This window comes from Bufo bufo, chromosome 7, assembly GCF_905171765.1.
Source record: "Bufo bufo chromosome 7, aBufBuf1.1, whole genome shotgun sequence".
Taxonomy (NCBI): Eukaryota; Metazoa; Chordata; class Amphibia; order Anura; family Bufonidae; genus Bufo; species Bufo bufo.
The window spans coordinates 189,311,588-189,332,535 of NC_053395.1; the positions used below are offsets into that span (position 1 = coordinate 189,311,588).

A 20,948-nucleotide genomic window follows, 5' to 3' on the forward strand; every position below is an offset into this window, starting at 1 on the left:
TGACATAACATACTATGCATTTATATTTGATGGTTATCATGCTGAACTTTATGGACTGATGGTGGGGGAACATTTTCTTGGCCACCAAGAGAGCTTCTCCAGCACCTGCCGATGACCTATGTAGGACCTCTTTGAGATAAAATGACTAGCGGTGTAGCCTATATTTAACTGTACTGGTATGCTGTCTCATTCTAGTGAACAATCCCTGCGGCCGAAACAACGGAGGCTGCTCCCACTTGTGTCTCATTAAAGAAGGAGGCCAAGGGTACACGTGTGAATGTCCAGACAATTTCCTGGCCATGCAGTTTGGAAATGTCATTCGCTGCCTTCCTTCCTGCTCCAGTACCCAGTTTTTATGTTCCGACAGTGAAAGGTAAGACGTCACCTTAAGACTTGATTCACTTATTATTTCTCTAAACCTGAAATAAAGGCATTCAGATGATGTCCATACCTGACCATTCTCTGGTCTGTGTCTGTCATTCATTGTTTTTTTTCATCTCTCTAAAGATGTATCCCGATCTGGTGGAAATGTGATGGGCAGCGAGACTGCAGGGATGGCTCAGATGAGCCACCTACCTGTCCTCATCGTTACTGCCCTGTGGGACATTTCCAGTGCAATGATGGAAACTGCACAAGTTCTCACTTCTTGTGTAACACCGTCCAAGATTGTCCAGACAACTCTGATGAAGATCCAGTGCTTTGTGGTAAGGGGAGAGACATGAAGGGGCCATTATTTGGTGTGTTCTGTATACAATGATGTGTAAATGCTAATGCCAATAATTTATAGATGTTAGTGGTAACCATTCTCTCTCCGATTATATGTCAGATGCTTTCCTTTCTGCTTCCTTAAGAATTCTTGTTGTTGACTTTCATGCAGCCACTCACCAATGTGATGACCACCAATGGCAGTGTGCCAACAAGCGCTGTATCCCCGAGTCATGGCAGTGCGACACAGAGGATGACTGCGGTGACAACTCAGATGAAGACAGCACCCACTGCGCCACCAGAACCTGCAATCCTGGACAATTCAAATGCAACAATGGACGCTGCATCCCTCAGAGCTGGAAGTGTGACGTGGACAATGATTGTGGGGACCATTCAGATGAGCCTATTCAGGAGTGCAGTAAGAGCGATTCCAAGTTCCTAATGAAATAGCAATTACATATCAGATTTACATTATCTAGTATTGCCACATATGGCCCAAGATACCAAGGCCATTGGTGCTCATCAAAGAGGTTGTTTCAACTCCAACACTGCTGGCACGAGGATATGCCACCAATGTCAGATAAGTTTGGGTCCCACCTCTGAGACACCTCTATCTCTAAAACTGGGTGCCCAAAGTGATGGAGAGCAGAGGGCGCACTTGACTATTTTCAGAAGTTCCTTAGAAATGAATGGAGAGCTCACCGCACAAGTGCAGCCACTGCCCCATTGACTTCTATGGAACTGCCGGAATTGGCCAAGCCAGCTATTTTTGGCACTACCACATGCTCAGTGTGCTCTTGTTCTCTTTGGGGGCTCTTAGCATTATGTCACCAATGTTGGAGGTGAGACAACCCCTATAAAGTAGTAGCAAATTGTGCACCCCGACGTTGCATCTTGTTAGTTTGCACTGGTCACACACCCTTAGGGCCAATGGATGGCGCTGTGCTTGGTAAGCTGTATGGAGCCCGTGGTGCTTACCAGAGAGCCTCCGCCTCCTCAAACAGCTGATCATGGGAGTGCCAAGATTTGGGTCCCCACCCATCAAATGCTGATGACCTGTTCCTGAGGATAGGTCATCAGTATAAAACATTCAGAAGACCCCTTCAAATATGAAATACGAAGAAATATGGGTGGAGAGAAATAAAGGAAAAGGAGAGAGTATGCTTCACAGGGAACATCCACTGAACTCAGAGCTTGCAGACAGATCTAACTATACTATTTGCAATAATCCTTATTTAAAGGGGTTTTCTGAGATTTTGATACTGATGACCTATCCTCAGAATAGGTCACCAGTATCTGATCGGTGGAGGTCCAACACCCGGGACCTCCTCCGATCAGCTGTTTGAGAAAGCAGTGGCACTCCTGTGAGCACTACGGCCTTCTCACAGCTTACCATACATTGTGTAGCGGCTGTGCTTGGTATCACACTCAGCCTCATAGAAGTGAATGGGGCTGAGCACGATGCCAATCATGTAATCCGTATCAAAATCTCAGAAAACTCCTTAGACATTAGGAGATGATATTTAAATCTCACTGAGTTTTCTACAATCTGCTTTCAGTGGGTCCTGCTTATCGCTGTGACAATCACACCGACTTTTCCTGCAAGACAAACTATCGATGCATCCCACTTTGGGCTGTTTGCAATGGTTTTGATGACTGTAGAGATAACTCTGATGAAGAAAATTGTGGTAAGTGAGATTTTTTTGGTCTTCTATTGGATGAGGTCCTGAATATAGATTCACTACATTTTCTGGCAGCCATACTAGGGGAGCGCAAATAAAAGAAATGATGTACAACTTCCATAAGTATTAATGGTCATTGTATACATTCCTATGGACTTAGCTCCCCCTAGTGGTGACTGCAAACAGCCAGGTTTATGATATACTATATGAAGGGAAGCAGGAGATATATCTATAAATTTACAGCAGCTGTTTGGTGAAATATGGGGGTCTGAATGAGCATCTTATTTTCTCAAGTACCTTTTCCATTTTCTTCCGACATAGAAGTCAGATAAAGTAGGTGTTGTGGAGGCTGGATTTTCATTATTATTATGAATATTTATATTTTTTAATTCTTCAACTTAATAAAACATTGTTAAATTAATCATAAATCTTGGGAGTCATGCTATGCATTTTGTGTTGCCTGGGAGTATTTGGTGCATGTGTAATAGGAAACTAAGCGGGGGCAGGGGGGCCCGTACTAAGGGTAGTTTCACATATACGGCATGAACTCTGTTAGGCTACTTTCACATTAGCAGCAGCTCCGGCCCCATTGACTATTGACATGTTATAGTTTTATTCAGGCTGCCTCTCAGCATGTTTGCACGGCCGGAGACTGCTGCTGCTAATGTCAAACTAGCCTTAGTCTGTTCCATCAAAGGAACAGATTATCGAAGTTTACCATATCCATCATAGCTGGATATGGTCGTGCACCACTGGATCCACATTGACTCCAATGGGATCCGAAACGGATTACAACGTTTTCTGGCAGAAATGTCCGTTTTTAGCTGGACAAAAAAATACTGCATGCAAAGGTATTTGTCTAGCTAAAAGCTGACATTTATGCCAGAATCTCACCGGATCCCTGTTGGCTTCAATTATGGTCAATGGGGATCGGAGTGCGCTGTGTTGTCCGGCTATGCTAGATACGATAAACTGTGGTAGTCTGTTCGTACCGGAGTTCATACCATGAGCCTATCCTAAGTTTTGCTGTGGGGTCCTATGAGATCTATATATGCCTGTGCTGAAGAACTCTTGGCCAGTATGGACAACTTTAGCCTTGGATAAAGTGGAATTTTTGCACCATCAATTTATATAATCAGGGGTGGAAACACTACCACTTTAAGGCCCCTTTCACACGGGCGAGTTTTCCGCGCGGGTGCAATGCGGGAGGTGAACGCATTGCACCCGCACTGAATCCTGACCCATTGATTTGAATAGGGCTGTGTACATGAGTGAAGTTTTTCACGCATCACTTGTGCGTTGTGTGAAAATCGCAGCATGTTCTATATTCTGCGTTTTCTATGCAACGCAGGCCCCATAGAAAGAAATGGAGCTGCGTGAAAATCGCAAGCATCCGCAAGCAAGTGCGGATAAGATGCAATTTTCACACATGGTTGCTAAGGAGACGAGGGATGAGCGACCCAGGTCCCCATTTACTTTATTATTTTCCATTATAACATGGTTATAATGGAAAATAATAGCATTCTTTAATACAGAATGCAAAGTCCAATGTCAATTGAGGGTTAAAAAATAATAAAAACATTACTTACCCCATCCACTTTAATCGCGCAGCCGGGATCCTCTTCTTTGCTCTTCTTGAAGGACCTGCAAAAGGACCTTCTCTGATGTCATTATGCTCACATGTGGTGAGCGTGGTGACGTCAGCGCAGGTCCTGCTGATTGAAGATAGAAGGACCTTCTATCTTCAATTAGCAGGACCTGTGCTGACGTCACCGTGCTCACCACATGGTGAGCGCGATGACGTCAGAGAAGGTCCTTTTGCAGGTCCTTCAAGAAGAGCAAAGAGGATTCCGGCTGCGCGATCAAGTGGATGAGGTGAGTTATGTTTTTATTATTTTTTAACCTTCAATTGACATCGGACTTTGCATTCTGTATTAAAAAATGCTATTTTTTTCCCTTATAACCACCTGGCCCTCACCCGCGATGCCCGTGTGAAGGGGGCCTTAGAGCAGGTTAGATCACACAGATCAAATACATTTTAACCAGACAAGAACATCCAAAGATCTCAAAAGAGAACAACCCAAATATTCAGCCCCATCAATACATAATGTGTAGGTCCTCTCTAATGTGTAGGTCCTCTCTGTGCCTGTGATGGTTCCACCCCCCCCCACACTATAAAAACTTACTGATAGATATTGGCTTTATATGATATCATCTGTAACGGATTTCCTAGCACCCCGACCGGGTACCTCCGTCGATAGAAGCTCCTAGTGCTTCCCGAGGACTCCAAGCACTCCACTTGACACCGTAAGCGCTGCAGACCCCATGAACCGTCGAAGCTTGGTTGAGGTCTCACCGTCTCCTACCCACCCTGGACCTATTATGACAAGGCTCCAGGCTCCAGTGGGTGAACCTTTCCTTAATCCAGAGAGCAGGAACAGCTCTTACAAGAGCTAGTAGTTATGCCAGGGGAGTATAGCAAATCTTCAGCGTATAGCAATCCCCCAGTGTCGATCAGTTACCCAAACACCAGCCTCAACTTGGTAAAGGGTAAAAACAAGAACTCTTTATTGAGGGCTACCCGCCCGTATTTATGCAGGTCCCCATCTGATGGACACTCCCCTAGGGGACCAGATGGAAGACTGTGACACAGGACAGATATGCAGCAATTCAGATACACAGACACAATACATCCCCACAATGCATCATGGTTTCCTCCTCTCTGCCCTGGAGACACCCGAGGACTAATTGAATTATCTCTCAGGACAAAGGGAAATCGCCAATACACATGTGGGGACAACAGGACAGAAATCACCATTTAAACATGCAATGTCACATTCCTTACAGTAAACACAGACATTTAACATATCTCCAGATAGCTCAGGTGAATGGCACTCAGACTACACGAATACAATAAAATTAGCTATCTGGGTACCCTCACATAACATACACTACAATTCCAAAGACAGATGGTTCTGTCACACACCTCAAAACCCCACATATCCCCATAATGTATACATCCATGGATAGCTCTGATCTGGGTGAACAACATATCCAAAAATCCCCCAGATCCGAGTAGGGGTTCCCAAATTCCATGGAAGTCACTTTTGGCCGACAGCAAGCATGGCTTTCCTGCCCAAAACAGTTCCACAGATTTAAGCTGTGCGGCCGGTCTGTCTTCTCCTTTAAAGTTAGTATGGGCCATAATCCTGAGGCAAGAGGCTGGTAGCCAGGCCCCTCCAAAACCCAGTGGCGAGGTTGGTTTCGCCACATCATCTCTTGTGTTTCTAAGAAGGAAATTAAATTGTGAGCCCCATCTTGGTCAGGAACGGACTGGTGCCAGTCTCTGTTCGGAGCTGCAGAGTATGTCGGTGCTATATAAGCAACGTTAATGTCTTCTCTTTCCACCAGTCTGACTGAATCAAAGTCAAAAAGATGAATTATTTTATTAACGTTCAGTTCGTTGTTATTGGGACAAGCCTCATGAAGCAAAGTCGGTGGTTCCCTTCAGAAAGAAATTAGCCTGTATTTTCTCTCCAGGGCTGTATGCCAATGACTATTAAACCATTTAGAGCTTAACAAAATACTTGTATAATCATTACGGTCATTGAACCAGCAAATCCTACCTGTGAATGATTGGAATTTGCAGAACAGAGAACATGTGATCCACTCGGGGACTTTCGCTGTGAAAATCACCGCTGTATTCCTCTGCGTTGGAAATGCGATAGAGATGATGACTGTGGGGATGGATCTGATGAGCGCAACTGCAGTGAGTAGCTTGATTTGAGTTGTTCAGTTTTGTTATATCCTCAGATTTTTGTGTTATTTGAGCCAAGAGTAACAGGAATCTAGCCGTTATAGACCCGTTTGGTCCCATTTTCTACCATAGATAAAATATGTATTTAGGTTTTATTTACCCAATGATCAGCCCATATCTGGAATTTTTTTTTTTTTTTTCGTCATTTCTTTATTTCCATTGGCAGATATTACTAATTTTTGTTATTACTGTTTATTACTGCTCTAGCCAGATGTTATGCTGTTGTAAATGGGATGATGGAATAATTCAGGGTATTTTTGTTTCCTGAAACACTGTGTAATAGTAGGCGCAGGCGTGGCAACGTTTGCCACAAAATCCACACTGAAAATCTGCAACATAACGGGCATGCTGCAGCAGATTTGCAATAATTTGGCCTTAAACCCTTGCTGATATTTTCACCTCATGTACAGACCTCTGATGTGCATTTTGTTGTAAACTGCTGTGTGAAACCATGGACTGTGTCACATTGCAAACTCAGCTCTGAACTACATTGAGTTAGGGCTGATTCACACGAGCGAGTCCATTTTTTGGGGATTACGCTCCGTGTGTGAGTGTGATCCTCCGCTCTAGACTTGCAGGAGCGCACGGCGTTATCATGATTTATAATGCTGTGTGTCTCTGCATGGCCTTTTTCCACAGAATCATAGTGACATAAAGCTGTCAGTACGATTCTGTAGAAATAAGGTCAAGCAGAGACACATAGCGTTATAAATCATGATAACGCCGTGCGCTCCTGCAAGTCCAGAGCGGAGGATCACACTCACACACGGAGCGTAATCCCCAAAAAATGTACTCGCTCGTGTGAATCAGCCCTTAAAGAGGACCTTTCACCTGTATAAACGATGTTAACTGAGTATGCTGCCATATAGAGCGGCGCCCGGGGATCTCACTGCACTTAATATTATCCCCGGGCGCCGCTCCGTTCTCCCGTTCTAGGCTCCGGTACCTTTGCTTCTTAAGTTATAGTAGGTGGGTCTTCTCTTGTCCTGTGGGCGTCTCCTTCTCCTAGGCTGAGCGCTGGCCAATCGCAGCGCACAGCTCACAGCCTGGGAGGTTTTTTTCTCCCAGGCTGTGAGCTGTGCGCTGCGATTGGCCAGCGCGTCAGCCTAGGAGAAGGAGACGCCCACAGGACAAGAGAAGACCCACCTACTATAACTTAAGAAGCAAAGGTACCGGAGCCTAGAACGGGAGAACGGAGCGGCGCCCGGGGATAATATTAAGTGCAGTGAGATCCCCGGGCGCCGCTCTATATGGCAGCATACTCAGTTAACATCGTTTATACAGGTGAAAGGTCCTCTTTAAGCTACTTTCACACTAGCGTTAATATTTTAGTATTATAGTATTGAAATCTGTCATAGGGTCTCAATACCGAAAAAAAAAACGCTTCAGTTTTGTCCCCATTCATTGTCAATGGGGACAAAACGTAAGTGAACAGAACGGAGTGCTCCAAAATGCATTCCGTTTCGTTCTCATACCGGCATGCAGCGGTTTGCTTTCCGTCCTTGGATGCGGAGCAAAACGGATGACCCACAATGCAAGTCAATGGGGACGGATCAGTTTTCTCTGACACAATCTGACACAATAAAAAAAAAACGGATCCGTCCCCCATTGACATTCAATGGAGTTCAAGACGGATCCGTCTTGGGTATGTTAAAGATGATACAACCGGATCTGTTCATAACGGATGCAGACGGTTGTATTATCAGTAACGGAAGCGTTTTTGCTGAACCCTGCCGGATCCAACAAAAACACTGGCGTGAAAGTAGCCTTAGAAAAAAAGCTATGATTCTCCGAGCGAGAGAAAATGCTGGACAAATGTCAGCACATGTGTCTGAATATGTGTCCACCTATTAACGTTCAAATGCTTATTGCAGGCCCCCGGGAGTGCACAGAAAGTGAATTCCGATGTGATAATCTTCACTGTATTCCCAGCCGCTGGCTCTGTGATCACGACAATGACTGCGAAGATAACTCCGATGAGAGAGATTGTGGTGTGTAAATAGCACATATCGGGATTCTGCAGTGATGCTTTGTGAATGTAATGCGCACGTGTCTCTCTCATTTTGTTTCATTGCCGTTTTGACCATGGTAGAGCTGCAAGCAGCTTATCTTGCAGTCTAGTTTACAGTTTATATATAAGATAATTGTACATACAGAGTTTAGTAACTTTGTAAATGCATATGCAGCGAGGCCAGGAGAGCATAGGAGTGATAGTTGCAAGAATACTGGATGAAGTTACTTACTCTGACGCTCCCCTGGGCTGTGCAGTGATGGGAGGGGCGCACCTTTCTTACCTTTAAGGCACACCCTTGTTCTGGGGTTTCTCCTGCCTGATGGTGATTCGGGCCCCCTTGATGGTGAGGAATTGTTAGGTGGAAGTCAGGATCTTCTGCATCGGTGGAGGTGGCAATCATTACACAATTATTCAGTAGAACAAGTTCAAGCACATCAAATACAGTTTTCAGCATGCATGGACTGGCAGTTCGTACACAGAGTGCAATTTCCACAGTTCATACAGGGTACACTGCTGCAGTTAAAGTTAACAGGCTAAGTAATTTTTCCTCACACTGCATTTCTCTAGCTGACCTTTGCATAGGCATCTACAATAGGGGTGTAGTATGGTGGGCATATCCGGATTTTGTCTTGTTTAAGCTTGTCCAGGGCTGGAAGTCTGTCTCTTTCTGGTCAGTGTCTGCTGTGGAGTCCATAAGATTATTGTGAAGCAGTTTACCTCCACAGAGCTTCTACTTGCACCTCTTTTTGGCACTGGCATGCTTCCCAAAAATATCTTTGCTTCTACACTCATCATTGTCCAGACATAATTTCACTGTCTCTACACAGAATCTTTCTGATTTCACAGCTATCCACGGGTCCATGTCTGTCTCTAGACTGTTCTAACTTCTCCTTCCTATGAGGAAAAGCATACAGCTCCACCTAGTGGCTATTCATTTTTATCTGCCTTTTCCAGGAAAATGCAGAATTACATTAAATCACATTTTTGATCTTGTTGCAACATAAACATCAAATTGCTTGTAAACCCCATTTGCAGGGCAAGCACTGGCATAGCAGTAGGACACTGCACATATATTGTATAGATCCTAATATACTAAACTTCTGTAAGCTTTAGAGCACAAATCTTTCATTTCTTGCCTGCTCAATGTCCTTGTCGAGGCTTATTCTATCGAGTTATATTCAGGGAAGAACATCTTTTACAGCAGGCACTGCATAGTGATCTAATATAGGGGAAAAAATAACCACTTGTATTTCAGCTGAACTATTAGGGGTGTTTCTGACAACAAGCCTGTTGACTGTTTCCAATGACAGCCAGTAGATTTGTGAATGCAGCTCTGCATAATACGATCTGATATGTAATGTATTTATAAATTGACTGACATCTAAATAGACTGTAAAATGACGTTTAAACTATATTTACATGAGCAAATAATGCATTTGATCCTGATATATTCTCCTGGGGCGGCTTTTCACCATTGATCTATTATTTCTGACATAGCGATGCATTTTTGTTCTGTTGTAGAAATGAGGACCTGCCATCCTGGGTATTTCCAATGTAATAGTGGACATTGTGTCTCTGAGCGATTTAGATGTGATGGAACAGCTGACTGTCTAGACTTTTCAGATGAAATAACTTGCCGTAAGTATCACTGTGTCCTTGGGACTTCATACTTTCAATGTTACTGCAGTCAAAAGCTGGTTGGATCATTTTGTGTCGATAGCAAACAATTGCTGCGTGTAAATGCAGCCAAATATGTCTGGCAATGGTCGGGAATGAACGATTTGTTCCCAATCATTGCCCTGTGTATCGGCCCATGTGGATACTTATCTCCCAGGAAATCCAACCTGTCAGGTATTTTATATTTTTTTTTGTCCTGACAGCGGATATTGTGGAACTGTCAGTAGTCCCCATACATATTTGATCATCAGCCTCGAAGAACTCAATGGCTTCAGATGGAGTTTAATCTAGACAACTAGATGGCAACTATAAAATGGGTCTAGTTAGACCATGCGGCTGTGCACATATGGCTAAACCACCCCGACTCATGGTAGCCGATGGCTGCGCAATTTTGTTGCATGTAGCCATTTGGCCATACGTTCATAGCACTGTGTGGAAGCTATATTTATGCCAAAAATTGGATCAAATTTTACAGAATAGAGTAATTTTGATAGTACGTTCGGGAGGTTTCAGTGAACCTCTAAAAATTCATAATGAAGCCATAATAGAGTAAAGGGAAGCTTTCACGTATATAATGTGCATATAAAGAGCTTTTGTGGTATTATAGAAATAGATAGTACTAGGGTAATAAAATAAAAATATAATTGTATTCTGCTAGGCAACATGCAATTTAAAAACAGGATTGGGGATAATTAGGAATTAATTAGAATGAGAAATGTTTCAATAGAAATTATGAAGTTAAAAAACCATGTTCTATCATCAGTATGCAGGCACCGCAGCTTGTGCAATTACTCTAAAAATGACACGAAGAGTTAATTGGTTGTAGGACAACTTCTCATTATTCACGCTTGTTTAACTTTAACTGTTTTTGAGGCATTATTTCACCCAAGTACAGTCAAATTGAAACCGGGCATTAATCGAACCAAGAACCAAGAATTTTTTAAGCATGTGGTGACAATTCTGTCCACTAGATGGCATCTCAAAGGGTTGATCGTATGAACAGTGCAGGAGGAGCTAAGGTTTTAAATCATGGTGGCAATTCTTTTTTTATGGACTTGATATCAATCATTTCTTTACAAAGGCCGCTTTCACAAGAGCATATTGAAGTCCATCCATATTCTGGCTCTGAATTAGGCACAGATGGGTAGATTGGCCATAGACCTTACAGGGAAATTTCCCCGTGGGCCAATTCCCAGGGGGCAACTCAAGCCGTCCTGTTGGCCACAGGCCAGGTGCATAATGATCTGATGCTTAACGGCCACAAGTGCCCTCCTGAACTCAACTGTATTATAATCCTCAGGACATTGATACAGTTGGATAATGTGGTGAGAGAGGCAGTATTTTGTGCTGCCCTGTGGCATTTGATTCTGCTGGGGCGGTATTTTGTGCTGCACTATGGTATTGCAAGCCCTGGCTACTTCTGTTGTCCCTGCCGACTTGTGTTGCCCCTTCTTCTGTCAATTTGGACCAGCCTACAACATGGGGCCACTTTTATGTTTTTTTCCAGGGCCACTTTAAGTTCCCAAACTGCCCCTAGGCACAGATTCCAGATGATATACCATCAGTATTACCATCAGTATTATCATCAGTATTGCTTCAGTATTTCATTAGGATGTATATGCATATTCCTTCCTCCCTGCATTTTTGGTGCACTCCCAGAGACTATAATGGGCATATTTGGAAACAAATACTTTCAAACTGTGGACATGCTGCGGATTTCAAATACTGATGGAGATTATACGCCTATGTGAATAGCTCTATTCATTAACATTAGCAGCGGATTCCGGCACATAAAATATACGGATTGCAAATACGCTCGTGTGAAAGCCTTCTCATAGCCTGAGACGGGAAATAGGTTCAGAATCAGGTGCAGAGCAGATGTACAAAAGGTATCCATCAAGTTTAGTGTTCTTCAGGCTGCCTTCACACATATGGATTTAGCTGCAATGAATGTGGCAAATAGTCCCTTATAGAACCTGTTTCTGATCTGTAGCATGGTCTATTGTATTGTAATCTCTATAGCATGTGTTTTTTTTAAACCATATTTCTTTTTACATTGTACTGGACATTGTTTCAGGCCTTAAAGGGGGTGTCCAGGCTACCGATATTAATGACCTATTCTCAGGATAGTTCATCAATATGAGATTCAGATCCATAGATTGTATACTTACCAGGGTCTTGGCTGCCCAAAAGAACTGATCGTGGTGGTGTCGGGAGTCAGGCCCCCACCAATCTGATATTGATGAGCTATGCTAAGGATGGGTCATTTATAGATGTAAACCAGTCAACCCCTTCCAGGTTATTTTTCTCATGTGCTCTGTTGATCTGGAGGGGTGAAGGACACTGGTGCACTCCTCCCAGGGTGGGTCAGTTTTAGTAAATTTCCCCCAGTACCTTTACGATTGATTATGCCTTATTTATGACATAAATAACTTTCTATACAACTAGACTCAAGCTCAAGACATTTACTGTATTACTATCTATCATCTTAGCAACCCTCTTTCCAAATGGAACGTACTGCCCTCCATCCATGTTTGAGTGTAGGAACCATATCTGCATCTTGCCATACTGGAAGTGTGATGGAGACAATGACTGCGGAGATGATTCTGATGAAGAACTGAACCTTTGCCGTAAGTATAATCCTGTGTGTAGAGATCTCTCTGGGGTAGTCGGTGATCCCGTTACGTCTTCTAAGCCTCGTTTCTATTTGCAGTGGACATCCCTTGTGAGCCTCCCTTCCGATTTCGATGTAGCAACAACCGCTGCATCTACAGACATGAGGTATGCAACACCGTGGACGATTGTGGCGACGGAAGCGATGAGACTGAGGAGCAATGTAAGTTTCTCCTGGCAGCTTACCGCATTTTCATTTAATATATTGCGCCAGCAATGCGATTGTAAGCCACACAGAAGAGCGAATCGATTCAACACAAATTGCATTTATTACAAATTTTCCCCAAAATAAAATTTTGGGCGAATCCAAAACGTTTGACATTTTGTTGGCCAGCATTTTACAGATCAGAAAACAGAGAAGAAGGCATCAGCCAACCCATCATTTTTGAACCATTTTTTAACACACTGCGGTGTGTTATTAACCTAATCAGACTGCTTGTTACCACCGGCTCCCATCCCTTTACTCAAAGCCATACTTATCACATTACTAATGCTGTCATGGCATCAGTAACGCAAAGGGGTTGGATACAGTCCAAGGAGACCTTAGAGTGTCTTAGGGCTCTTTCACACGAGCGGATGCGTGTGCGGGTAATCCTCTGCGTGATAGAGTGCCAAACCCCGCTCCGGACAGCAGAGACACGAAGCATTAACATGACTGATAATGCTCTTTGCCTCTCTGTGACCTTTTTACTACAAAATCACAATGAGATAAAGTTGTCACCATGATTTTGTAGTAAAAAGATCACATCGAGGCACGGAGCATTATCAGTCATGTTAATGCTCCGTGTCTCTGCTGTCCGGAACGGGGCTTGGCTCTCTTTCGGGATCCGCTCGTGTGAAAGAGCCCTAATACACAACTTTTCAGGGCAATTGGAGCATTTTCGATTTTGGATGAATTTATTTGGACCGAAATAAATCTGAAACGAATTTTAAGAAATTCACTATTCACAACATAATTTTATTGTAAATAGATAAGCAATGTTAAATTCACTTTGTCTAACTTACGCTCTACCACTTTTTTAGTTATTTCTAGTTTTTATCATCTCCATGTACAGTACAGACCAAAAGTTTGGACACACCTTCTCATTCAAAGAGTTTTCTTTATTTTCGTGAAGAAAATAAAGATTCACACTGAAGGCATCAAAACTATGAATTAACACATGTGGAATTATATACATAACAAACAAGTGTGAAACAACTGAAAATATGTCATATTCTAGGTTCTTCAAAGTAGCCACCTTTTGCTTTGATTACTGCTTTGCACACTCTTGGCATTCTCTTGATGAGCTTCAAGAGGTAGTCCACTGAAATGGTTTTCACTTCACAGGTGTGCCCTGTCAGGTTTAATAAGTGGGGTTTCTTGCCTTATAAATGGGGTTGGGACCATCAGTGGCGTTGAGGAGAACTCAGGTGGATACACAGCTGATAGTCCTACTGAATAGACTGTTAGAATTTGTATTATGGCAAGAAAAAAGCAGCTAAGTAAAGAAAAACTAGTGGCCATCATTACTTTAAGAAATGAAGGTCAGTCAGTCAGCCGAAAATTTGGGAAAACTTTGAAAGTAAGGGCTATTTGACCATGAAGGAGAGTGGTGGGGTGCTGCGCCAGATGACCTGGCCTCCACAGTGTCACGGAACCATGAACCAGACGTACAACAAGAGATAAGTGAAAATAAGAAGGCTTTATTGAAAATAAAGCTGTAAAGCAAAAGTCCAAACGAATGGTGAAACCGAAGCAGAGTCTTTGAGAGGCCAGAGATCAGGAACCAGAAGGGTAGTCAGACGAAGCCAGGATCAGGAACCAGCAGGGTAGTCAGACGAAGCCAGGATCAGGAACCAGCAGGGTAGTCAGACGAAGCCAGGATCAGGAACCAGAAGCAGCAGCAGTCTTAGAAGCATGTGAACACAGGAGGACCAAGCAAGGAACTGAAGCCACAGACCTCCTATATATATGAGCTAGGCATCCAGCTCCTCCCAGTGGGAAGGAGGAGCCGCAGGGTGGAAGGCTACAAGAAACCCAGAAACCAAGATGGCCGCCAGCACATGTCAAACGAAGGAGAACAGCAAGAAGGTAAGACCATGACAGTACCTCCCCCTCAAAGGCCCCTCCTCCGCGGAGCAAAAAACGGTTTCTGAGGGAAGCGTGCGTGGAAGGCTCGGAGCAAGGCAGGAGCATGGACATCTGCGGAGGAAACCCAGGAACGCTCCTCTGGACCATAACCACGCCAATGGACCAAAAACTGCACCCGACCGCGGACCAGGCGTGAGTCCAGGATATTGCTCACCTCATACTCCTCATGATTGCCCACTCGGACCGGACGAGGCCGAGGAACCGAGGAAGTGAAACGATTACACACCAGTGGCTTCAACAGAGAGACATGAAACACGTTAGAGATCCGCATGCCAGGAGGAAGCGCAAGGGCATAGGCTACCGGGTTTACCCTGCGAAGCACTCGGAAGGGACCAACAAAGCGAGGCGCCAGCTTGGGAGTGGGCACTCGAAGGTTGAGGTTGCGGGTGGACAACCATACACGGTCTCCGACCTGGTAGGAAGAAGCAGGCGCTCGTCTGCGATCAGCCTGTAGTCTCTGGCGCTGCGCAGAGGCCTCAAGGGACTTCTGGATCTGTACCCAAGAAGCACGTAGGACGGAAAGGTGATCCTCCACAGCCGGAATATCCTGGGGAGAGAATACCTCCGGTAACACGGCAGGTTGGAACCCATAATTGGCCATGAAGGGAGACGTCCCAGAGGAAGAGTTCACCGCCGTGTTCCTGGCAAACTCAGCCCAAGGCAGAAGGTCAACCCAATTGTCTTGGTGATCGGAGACATAGCAACGAAGGAATTGCTCCAAGGCCTGATTGGATCGTTCTGCGGCCCCATTGGACTGAGGGTGGTAGGCCGAGGAGAAGGAGAGATGAATCCCCAACTGGGAGCAAAAGGCGCGCCAGAACCTGGACACAAACTGACTCCCCCGATCCGACACAATCTCCTTGGGCAAACCGTGCAACCGGAAGACCTCCCTGGCAAAAATCGTGGCCAACTCTTGTGCAGAGGGTAACTTCTTGAGAGGAACACAGTGGCACATTTTGGAAAACCGATCCACAATCATGAGAATGACCGTATGGCCTCGGGATGCAGGGAGGTCCACAATGAAATCCATCCCCAGGTGTGACCATGGGCGCTCCCCGGTGGCTATGGGTTGCAGAAGGCCCAACGGAAGGTGCCGAGGGGACTTACTCTGGGCACAAACGGAGCATGCCGCTACATATGCGGCGATGTCGGAACGTAGGGAAGGCCACCAGAACAGACGTGAAACAGCCCAGGACAGCTGATTCTTTCCAGGATGCCCCGCGGTCTTGGAGTTATGGTAGGTTCGCAACAACCGAGTGCGCAACTCCTCAGGCACAAAACATCTGCCGTTGGGTCTCCCAGAGGGAGCACCAGATTGAGCCGCCAAAATCTGCTCACCCAGGGGAGAGGTCAGGCTGGTGCGAATGGCGGCCAGGATCTGATTCGGAGGTATGACCGAAGTCGGAATCGACTCCTCCCTGGACAGCTCGGAGTACTGCCGTGATAGGGCATCCGCCCTGATGTTCTTGGAACCGGGTAGGTAGGAGACCACGTAATTAAAACGTGACAAGAACAGAGCCCATCTGGCCTGACGTGGTGTCAATCTCTTGGCCTCAGAAAGGTAGGTCAGATTCTTATGGTCCGTCAGGATGAGAACCGGAACCACCGAACCCTCGAGCAAGTGCCTCCATTCTTTAAGGGCCTGCACGATGGCCAATAACTCCCTGTCACCAATCTGATAGTTGCACTCCGCGGAAGACAGTTTCCGGGAGTAAAACCCACAAGGAAGCAGAGGACCCTCTGGTGTTCTACGCTGAGACAGAAGGGCGCCTACTCCCGTCTCAGACGCGTCCACCTCGAGGACAAAGGGCAACCCAGGGTTGGGATGCGACAGAATCGGAGCCGACACAAAAGCGGACTTTAGGGCCTCAAAAGCTCGGATGGCCTCGAGCGGCCAGACCTGGGAATTACTGCCCTTCCTGGTCAGATCCGTGAGAGGCTTGGCCAGCATGGAAAAGTCCCTGATGAACTTCCGATAATAATTGGCGAAGCCCAAAAAGCGCTGCAGGGAACGAAGACCACTGGGCTGGGGCCACTGTAAGACAGCCGAAACCTTCTCAGGATCCATGGAGAACCCCTCAGCGGAAATGATGTAACCTAAGAAGGTTACCTGCGATCGGTGAAATTCGCATTTCTCAAGCTTACCGAACAGCTTGTTCTCTCGTAACCGTTGCAACACTCGTCTGACATCCAGAATGTGGGCCTCCATGGATTCAGAATATACCAAGATGTCATCCAAATAGACCACCACACACTGCTGCAACAGGTCACGGAAAACATCGTTGATGAATTCCTGAAAGACTGCGGGCGCATTGCACAACCCAAAGGGCATAACCAAGGATTCATAATGACCGGTCCTGGTGTTAAACGCGGTCTTCCACTCATCGCCCGCCTTGATCCTTACCAGGTTATATGCCGCCCTCAGGTCGAGTTTGGTAAAGACCGTGGCCCCTTTAAGGCGATCGAACAGCTCGGAAATCAAGGGTATCGGGTAAGCGTTCTTGATCGTGATGCGATTGAGACCCCTGTAATCGATGCAAGGCCTCAACTCACCGCCCTTCTTTTTCACAAAGAAAAATCCAGCCCCTGCCGGGGACGAGGATTTGCGAATGTGTCCGCGTGAAAGCGCCTCCCTCACGTACTCCTCCATGGCCTCATTCTCCGCTACCGACAGTGGATAGACTTTGCCACGAGGAGGAACGGCACCAGGTTGTAACTCTATGGCACAATCGTATGGGCGGTGCGGAGGTAGGGCAACCGCGCGCACCTTATCGAATATATCCCGGTACTCCTCGTATTCAGGAGGCAACAGAGAGTCTGAGGAAGTACACAGCAACTTGACAGACCCATGGATGCAACTAGCCCCACACTGCGGTGACCACGAGAGGATCTCGGCCGATCTCCAATCGAAAGTCGGATTATGCTTCTGGAGCCAGGGGTACCCCAAGACCACCGAGTAGTGTGGAGACGAAATAACCTGGAGGCAGACCGACTCTCTGTGAACGGCACCAATGGCTATCCCCACTGGAAGGGTCTCATGAGTCACGTGTAACGACAGAAGGGGTCTGCCGTCTATCGCCTCAAGAGCCAGTGGGGAACCTCGAGCCTGCAGAGGAATGGAATTGGCGGCAGCGAACACACTATCAATGAACAAACCACCAGCACCAGAGTCCACCAACGCCTGGGTAGTCACCGAGCCCCCGACCCAGGAGAGGACAACAGTGATCAGTGGTTTGTCAACACGGGAAACCGGGGACGAGGAGACTCCACCCAAGATCTGCCCCCGACAGGATCTCAGGTACGAGCGTTTCCCGGACGGTTCGGACATGCCAACCGAAAATGCCCACCGAGACCACAGTACATGCATCGACCCTCGCGTCTCCGGAGTACCCTCTCCCCCTCGGACAGGCGAGCAAACCCCAGCTGCATGGGTTCACCCCCAGACAAGTCATCCCCAGGAGGCGTGGGAGGAGAGGGAGGCACGGGTGGGACAGCAAACGTAGGCGCCAATCTGTTAGAAGACCTCCGCAGGCTCTCCTTAAAGGAAGGTCTCTCCCTGAGTCTGGTGTCAATCAAAATCAGGAAAGAAATAAGAGACTCGAGCTCCACTGGTAGGTCCTTAGCTGCAACCTCATCCTTCAAGGCATCCGAGAGACCATGAGAGAAAGCAGCGACCAGAGCCTCATTATTCCAGCCCACCTCTGCTGCCAGGGTACGAAACTCAATGGCGTATTCAGCTACGGATCGTGAACCCTGTCTGATGGACATAAGGAGCTTCGCGGCAGAGGCAGCACGAGCCGGCACATCGAATACCTTCCGAAGAGAAGCAACAAAACCGGAAAACTCGGCAACCACCGGATTGTTGTTCTCCCATAAAGGGCTGGCCCAGGCCAAGGCCTTGTCCGAGAGCAGCGAGATCAAGAAGCCCACCTTAGATCTCTCAGTAGGAAAGGCATGTGGCAGCAACTCGAAATAAATGCCCACCTGGTTAAGGAAACCTCGGCACTGAGTTGGCTCTCCCCCAAAGCGCTGTGGAAGAGGGGCAGAACCGGTCATACCCCGAAACACCGCAGGCGCAACAACAGGTGTCGGGGTAGACTCTGGCGCAACAACCGGAGCGGCAGTAGGAGCGACAACCGACCCATCGGCAACGGGAGCGAAATGAGCCGTGCGTTCAAGCAGGGTTTGCAACGCCACAGCGAACCGACCCAACAGGTGATCCTGCTGATCAAGTCTGGCAACCAGCATGGGTAGCGAGGATGGCCCTGTACCGTCAGAACTCATGGCTTGGTCCTAATGTCACGGAACCATGAACCAGACGTACAACAAGAGATAAGTGAAAATAAGAAGGCTTTATTGAAAATAAAGCTGTAAAGCAAAAGTCCAAACGAATGGTGAAACCGAAGCAGAGTCTTTGAGAGGCCAGAGATCAGGAACCAGAAGGGTAGTCAGACGAAGCCAGGATCAGGAACCAGCAGGGTAGTCAGACGAAGCCAGGATCAGGAACCAGCAGGGTAGTCAGACGAAGCCAGGATCAGGAACCAGAAGCAGCAGCAGTCTTAGAAGCATGTGAACACAGGAGGACCAAGCAAGGAACTGAAGCCACAGACCTCCTATATATATGAGCTAGGCATCCAGCTCCTCCCAGTGGGAAGGAGGAGCCGCAGGGTGGAAGGCTACAAGAAACCCAGAAACCAAGATGGCCGCCAGCACATGTCAAACGAAGGAGAACAGCAAGAAGGTAAGACCATGACACACAGTCACCGGACCTGAACCCAATCGAGATGGTTTGGGGTGAGCTGAACCGCAGAGTGAAGGAAAAAGGACCAAGTGCTAAGCATCTCTGGGAACTCCTTCAAGACTGTTGGAAGACCATTTCAGGGGACTACCTCTTGAAGCTCATCAAGAGAATGCCAAGAGTGTGCAAAGCAGTAATCAAAGCAAAAGGTGGCTACTTTGAAGAACCTAGACTATGACATATTTTCAGTTGTTTCACACTTGTTTGTTATGTATATAATTCCACATGTGTTAATTCATAGTTTTGATGCCTTCATAGTCATGAAAATAAAGAAAACTCTTTGAATGAGAAGGTGTGTCCAAACTTTTGGTCTGTACTTTATACTAGAATTTCCATTGCTTTCAAACGTAAAAGTAGGATCTAAACATGAAATCCCGTCCTGTGTCTACAGGCAGACCTCCCACCCCAAGACCATGCACAGAGGATGAATACAAGTGCGGCAACTACCACTGCATCTCCCATCACTATGTGTGCGATAACTATGATGACTGTGAGGATAGCTCGGATGAAATTGGGTGCAGTAAGTCTATCTGTCATTCACATATTTATTAATACTATTCCAGTTTTTTTTTCCATCAAAGTTTTTTTTGTAATGTGGAAGTATTTCTCAGAATGCTTCGTTGTATTATTCCTTCTCGAAATATATGAGTAAATTTACAACTGGGCGTTACCATTTCAGTCAGCGCTGACAATGACCGCCTGTATAGGGGCACATCACAGAAAGGTCATCAGTAAAAACTCTCAGAAAATCCTTTTATGGCCTCTTGCACACAAACGTTTCTTTTTCCGTTTATGTTCCGTTTTTTGCGTTCCGTATACGGACCGTATACAGAACCATTAATTTCAATGGCTCCGCAAAAAAAATTGGGCCAGCTGTTCCGTTCTGCAAAAAACGAAATGCACATGGACGTCATCCGTAATTTTTGCGGATCCGTTTTTTGCGGACCGCAAAATACTGAAAAAGCCATACGGTCGTGTCCAAGGGGCCTAAGTGAGAAATGGCACAATGTCTACTAAAACAGACATCTCAGGAGCGTTGGCAGGTCATATAATCACAAAATTTGCAAATTTATCATTTCTGTCTGGTATCTATAGAGCCCTTAAATACTAATGTATTGTGATTGTCCATATTCCCTCCTTTGCTGGCTGGATTCATTTTTCCATCGCATTACACACTGCTCGTTTCCATGGTTAGAACCACCCTGCAATCCAGCAGCAGTGGTCGTGCTTGCACACCATAGGAAAAAGCTCCGGCTTTCTGGTGTCCAGGACCATGGGAGTGAGCATAGACTGGCTCTTTTTCCTATAGTGAGGAAGCCCGACCACCGCTACTGGATTTCAGGGTGGCCGTAACCATAGAAACGAACAGGGTATAATGTGATGGAAAAATGAATGAAGCCAGCAGGAAGCAATATGGACAATCACAATACATTAGTAAGTGGCTCGTATTA

At 46.0% G+C, this 20,948-nt stretch overlaps 1 protein-coding gene across 2 annotated transcripts in view; it reads left to right on the top strand.

The window, feature by feature from the left end:
* LRP2 (LDL receptor related protein 2) overlaps positions 1 to 20,948 on the top strand; it is a 199,830-nt gene that overhangs the window by 159,204 nt on the left and 19,678 nt on the right. For both annotated transcript variants that reach the window (XM_040441900.1, XM_040441901.1), the window contains exons 54-63: positions 196 to 373; positions 508 to 704; positions 878 to 1,123; positions 2,265 to 2,393; positions 6,037 to 6,156; positions 8,079 to 8,195; positions 9,740 to 9,856; positions 12,388 to 12,525; positions 12,609 to 12,731; positions 19,889 to 20,017. In XM_040441900.1, the coding sequence (XP_040297834.1) occupies positions 196 to 373; positions 508 to 704; positions 878 to 1,123; positions 2,265 to 2,393; positions 6,037 to 6,156; positions 8,079 to 8,195; positions 9,740 to 9,856; positions 12,388 to 12,525; positions 12,609 to 12,731; positions 19,889 to 20,017 (1,494 nt within the window). The remainder of the gene's footprint in view (positions 1 to 195; positions 374 to 507; positions 705 to 877; positions 1,124 to 2,264; positions 2,394 to 6,036; positions 6,157 to 8,078; positions 8,196 to 9,739; positions 9,857 to 12,387; positions 12,526 to 12,608; positions 12,732 to 19,888; positions 20,018 to 20,948) is intronic.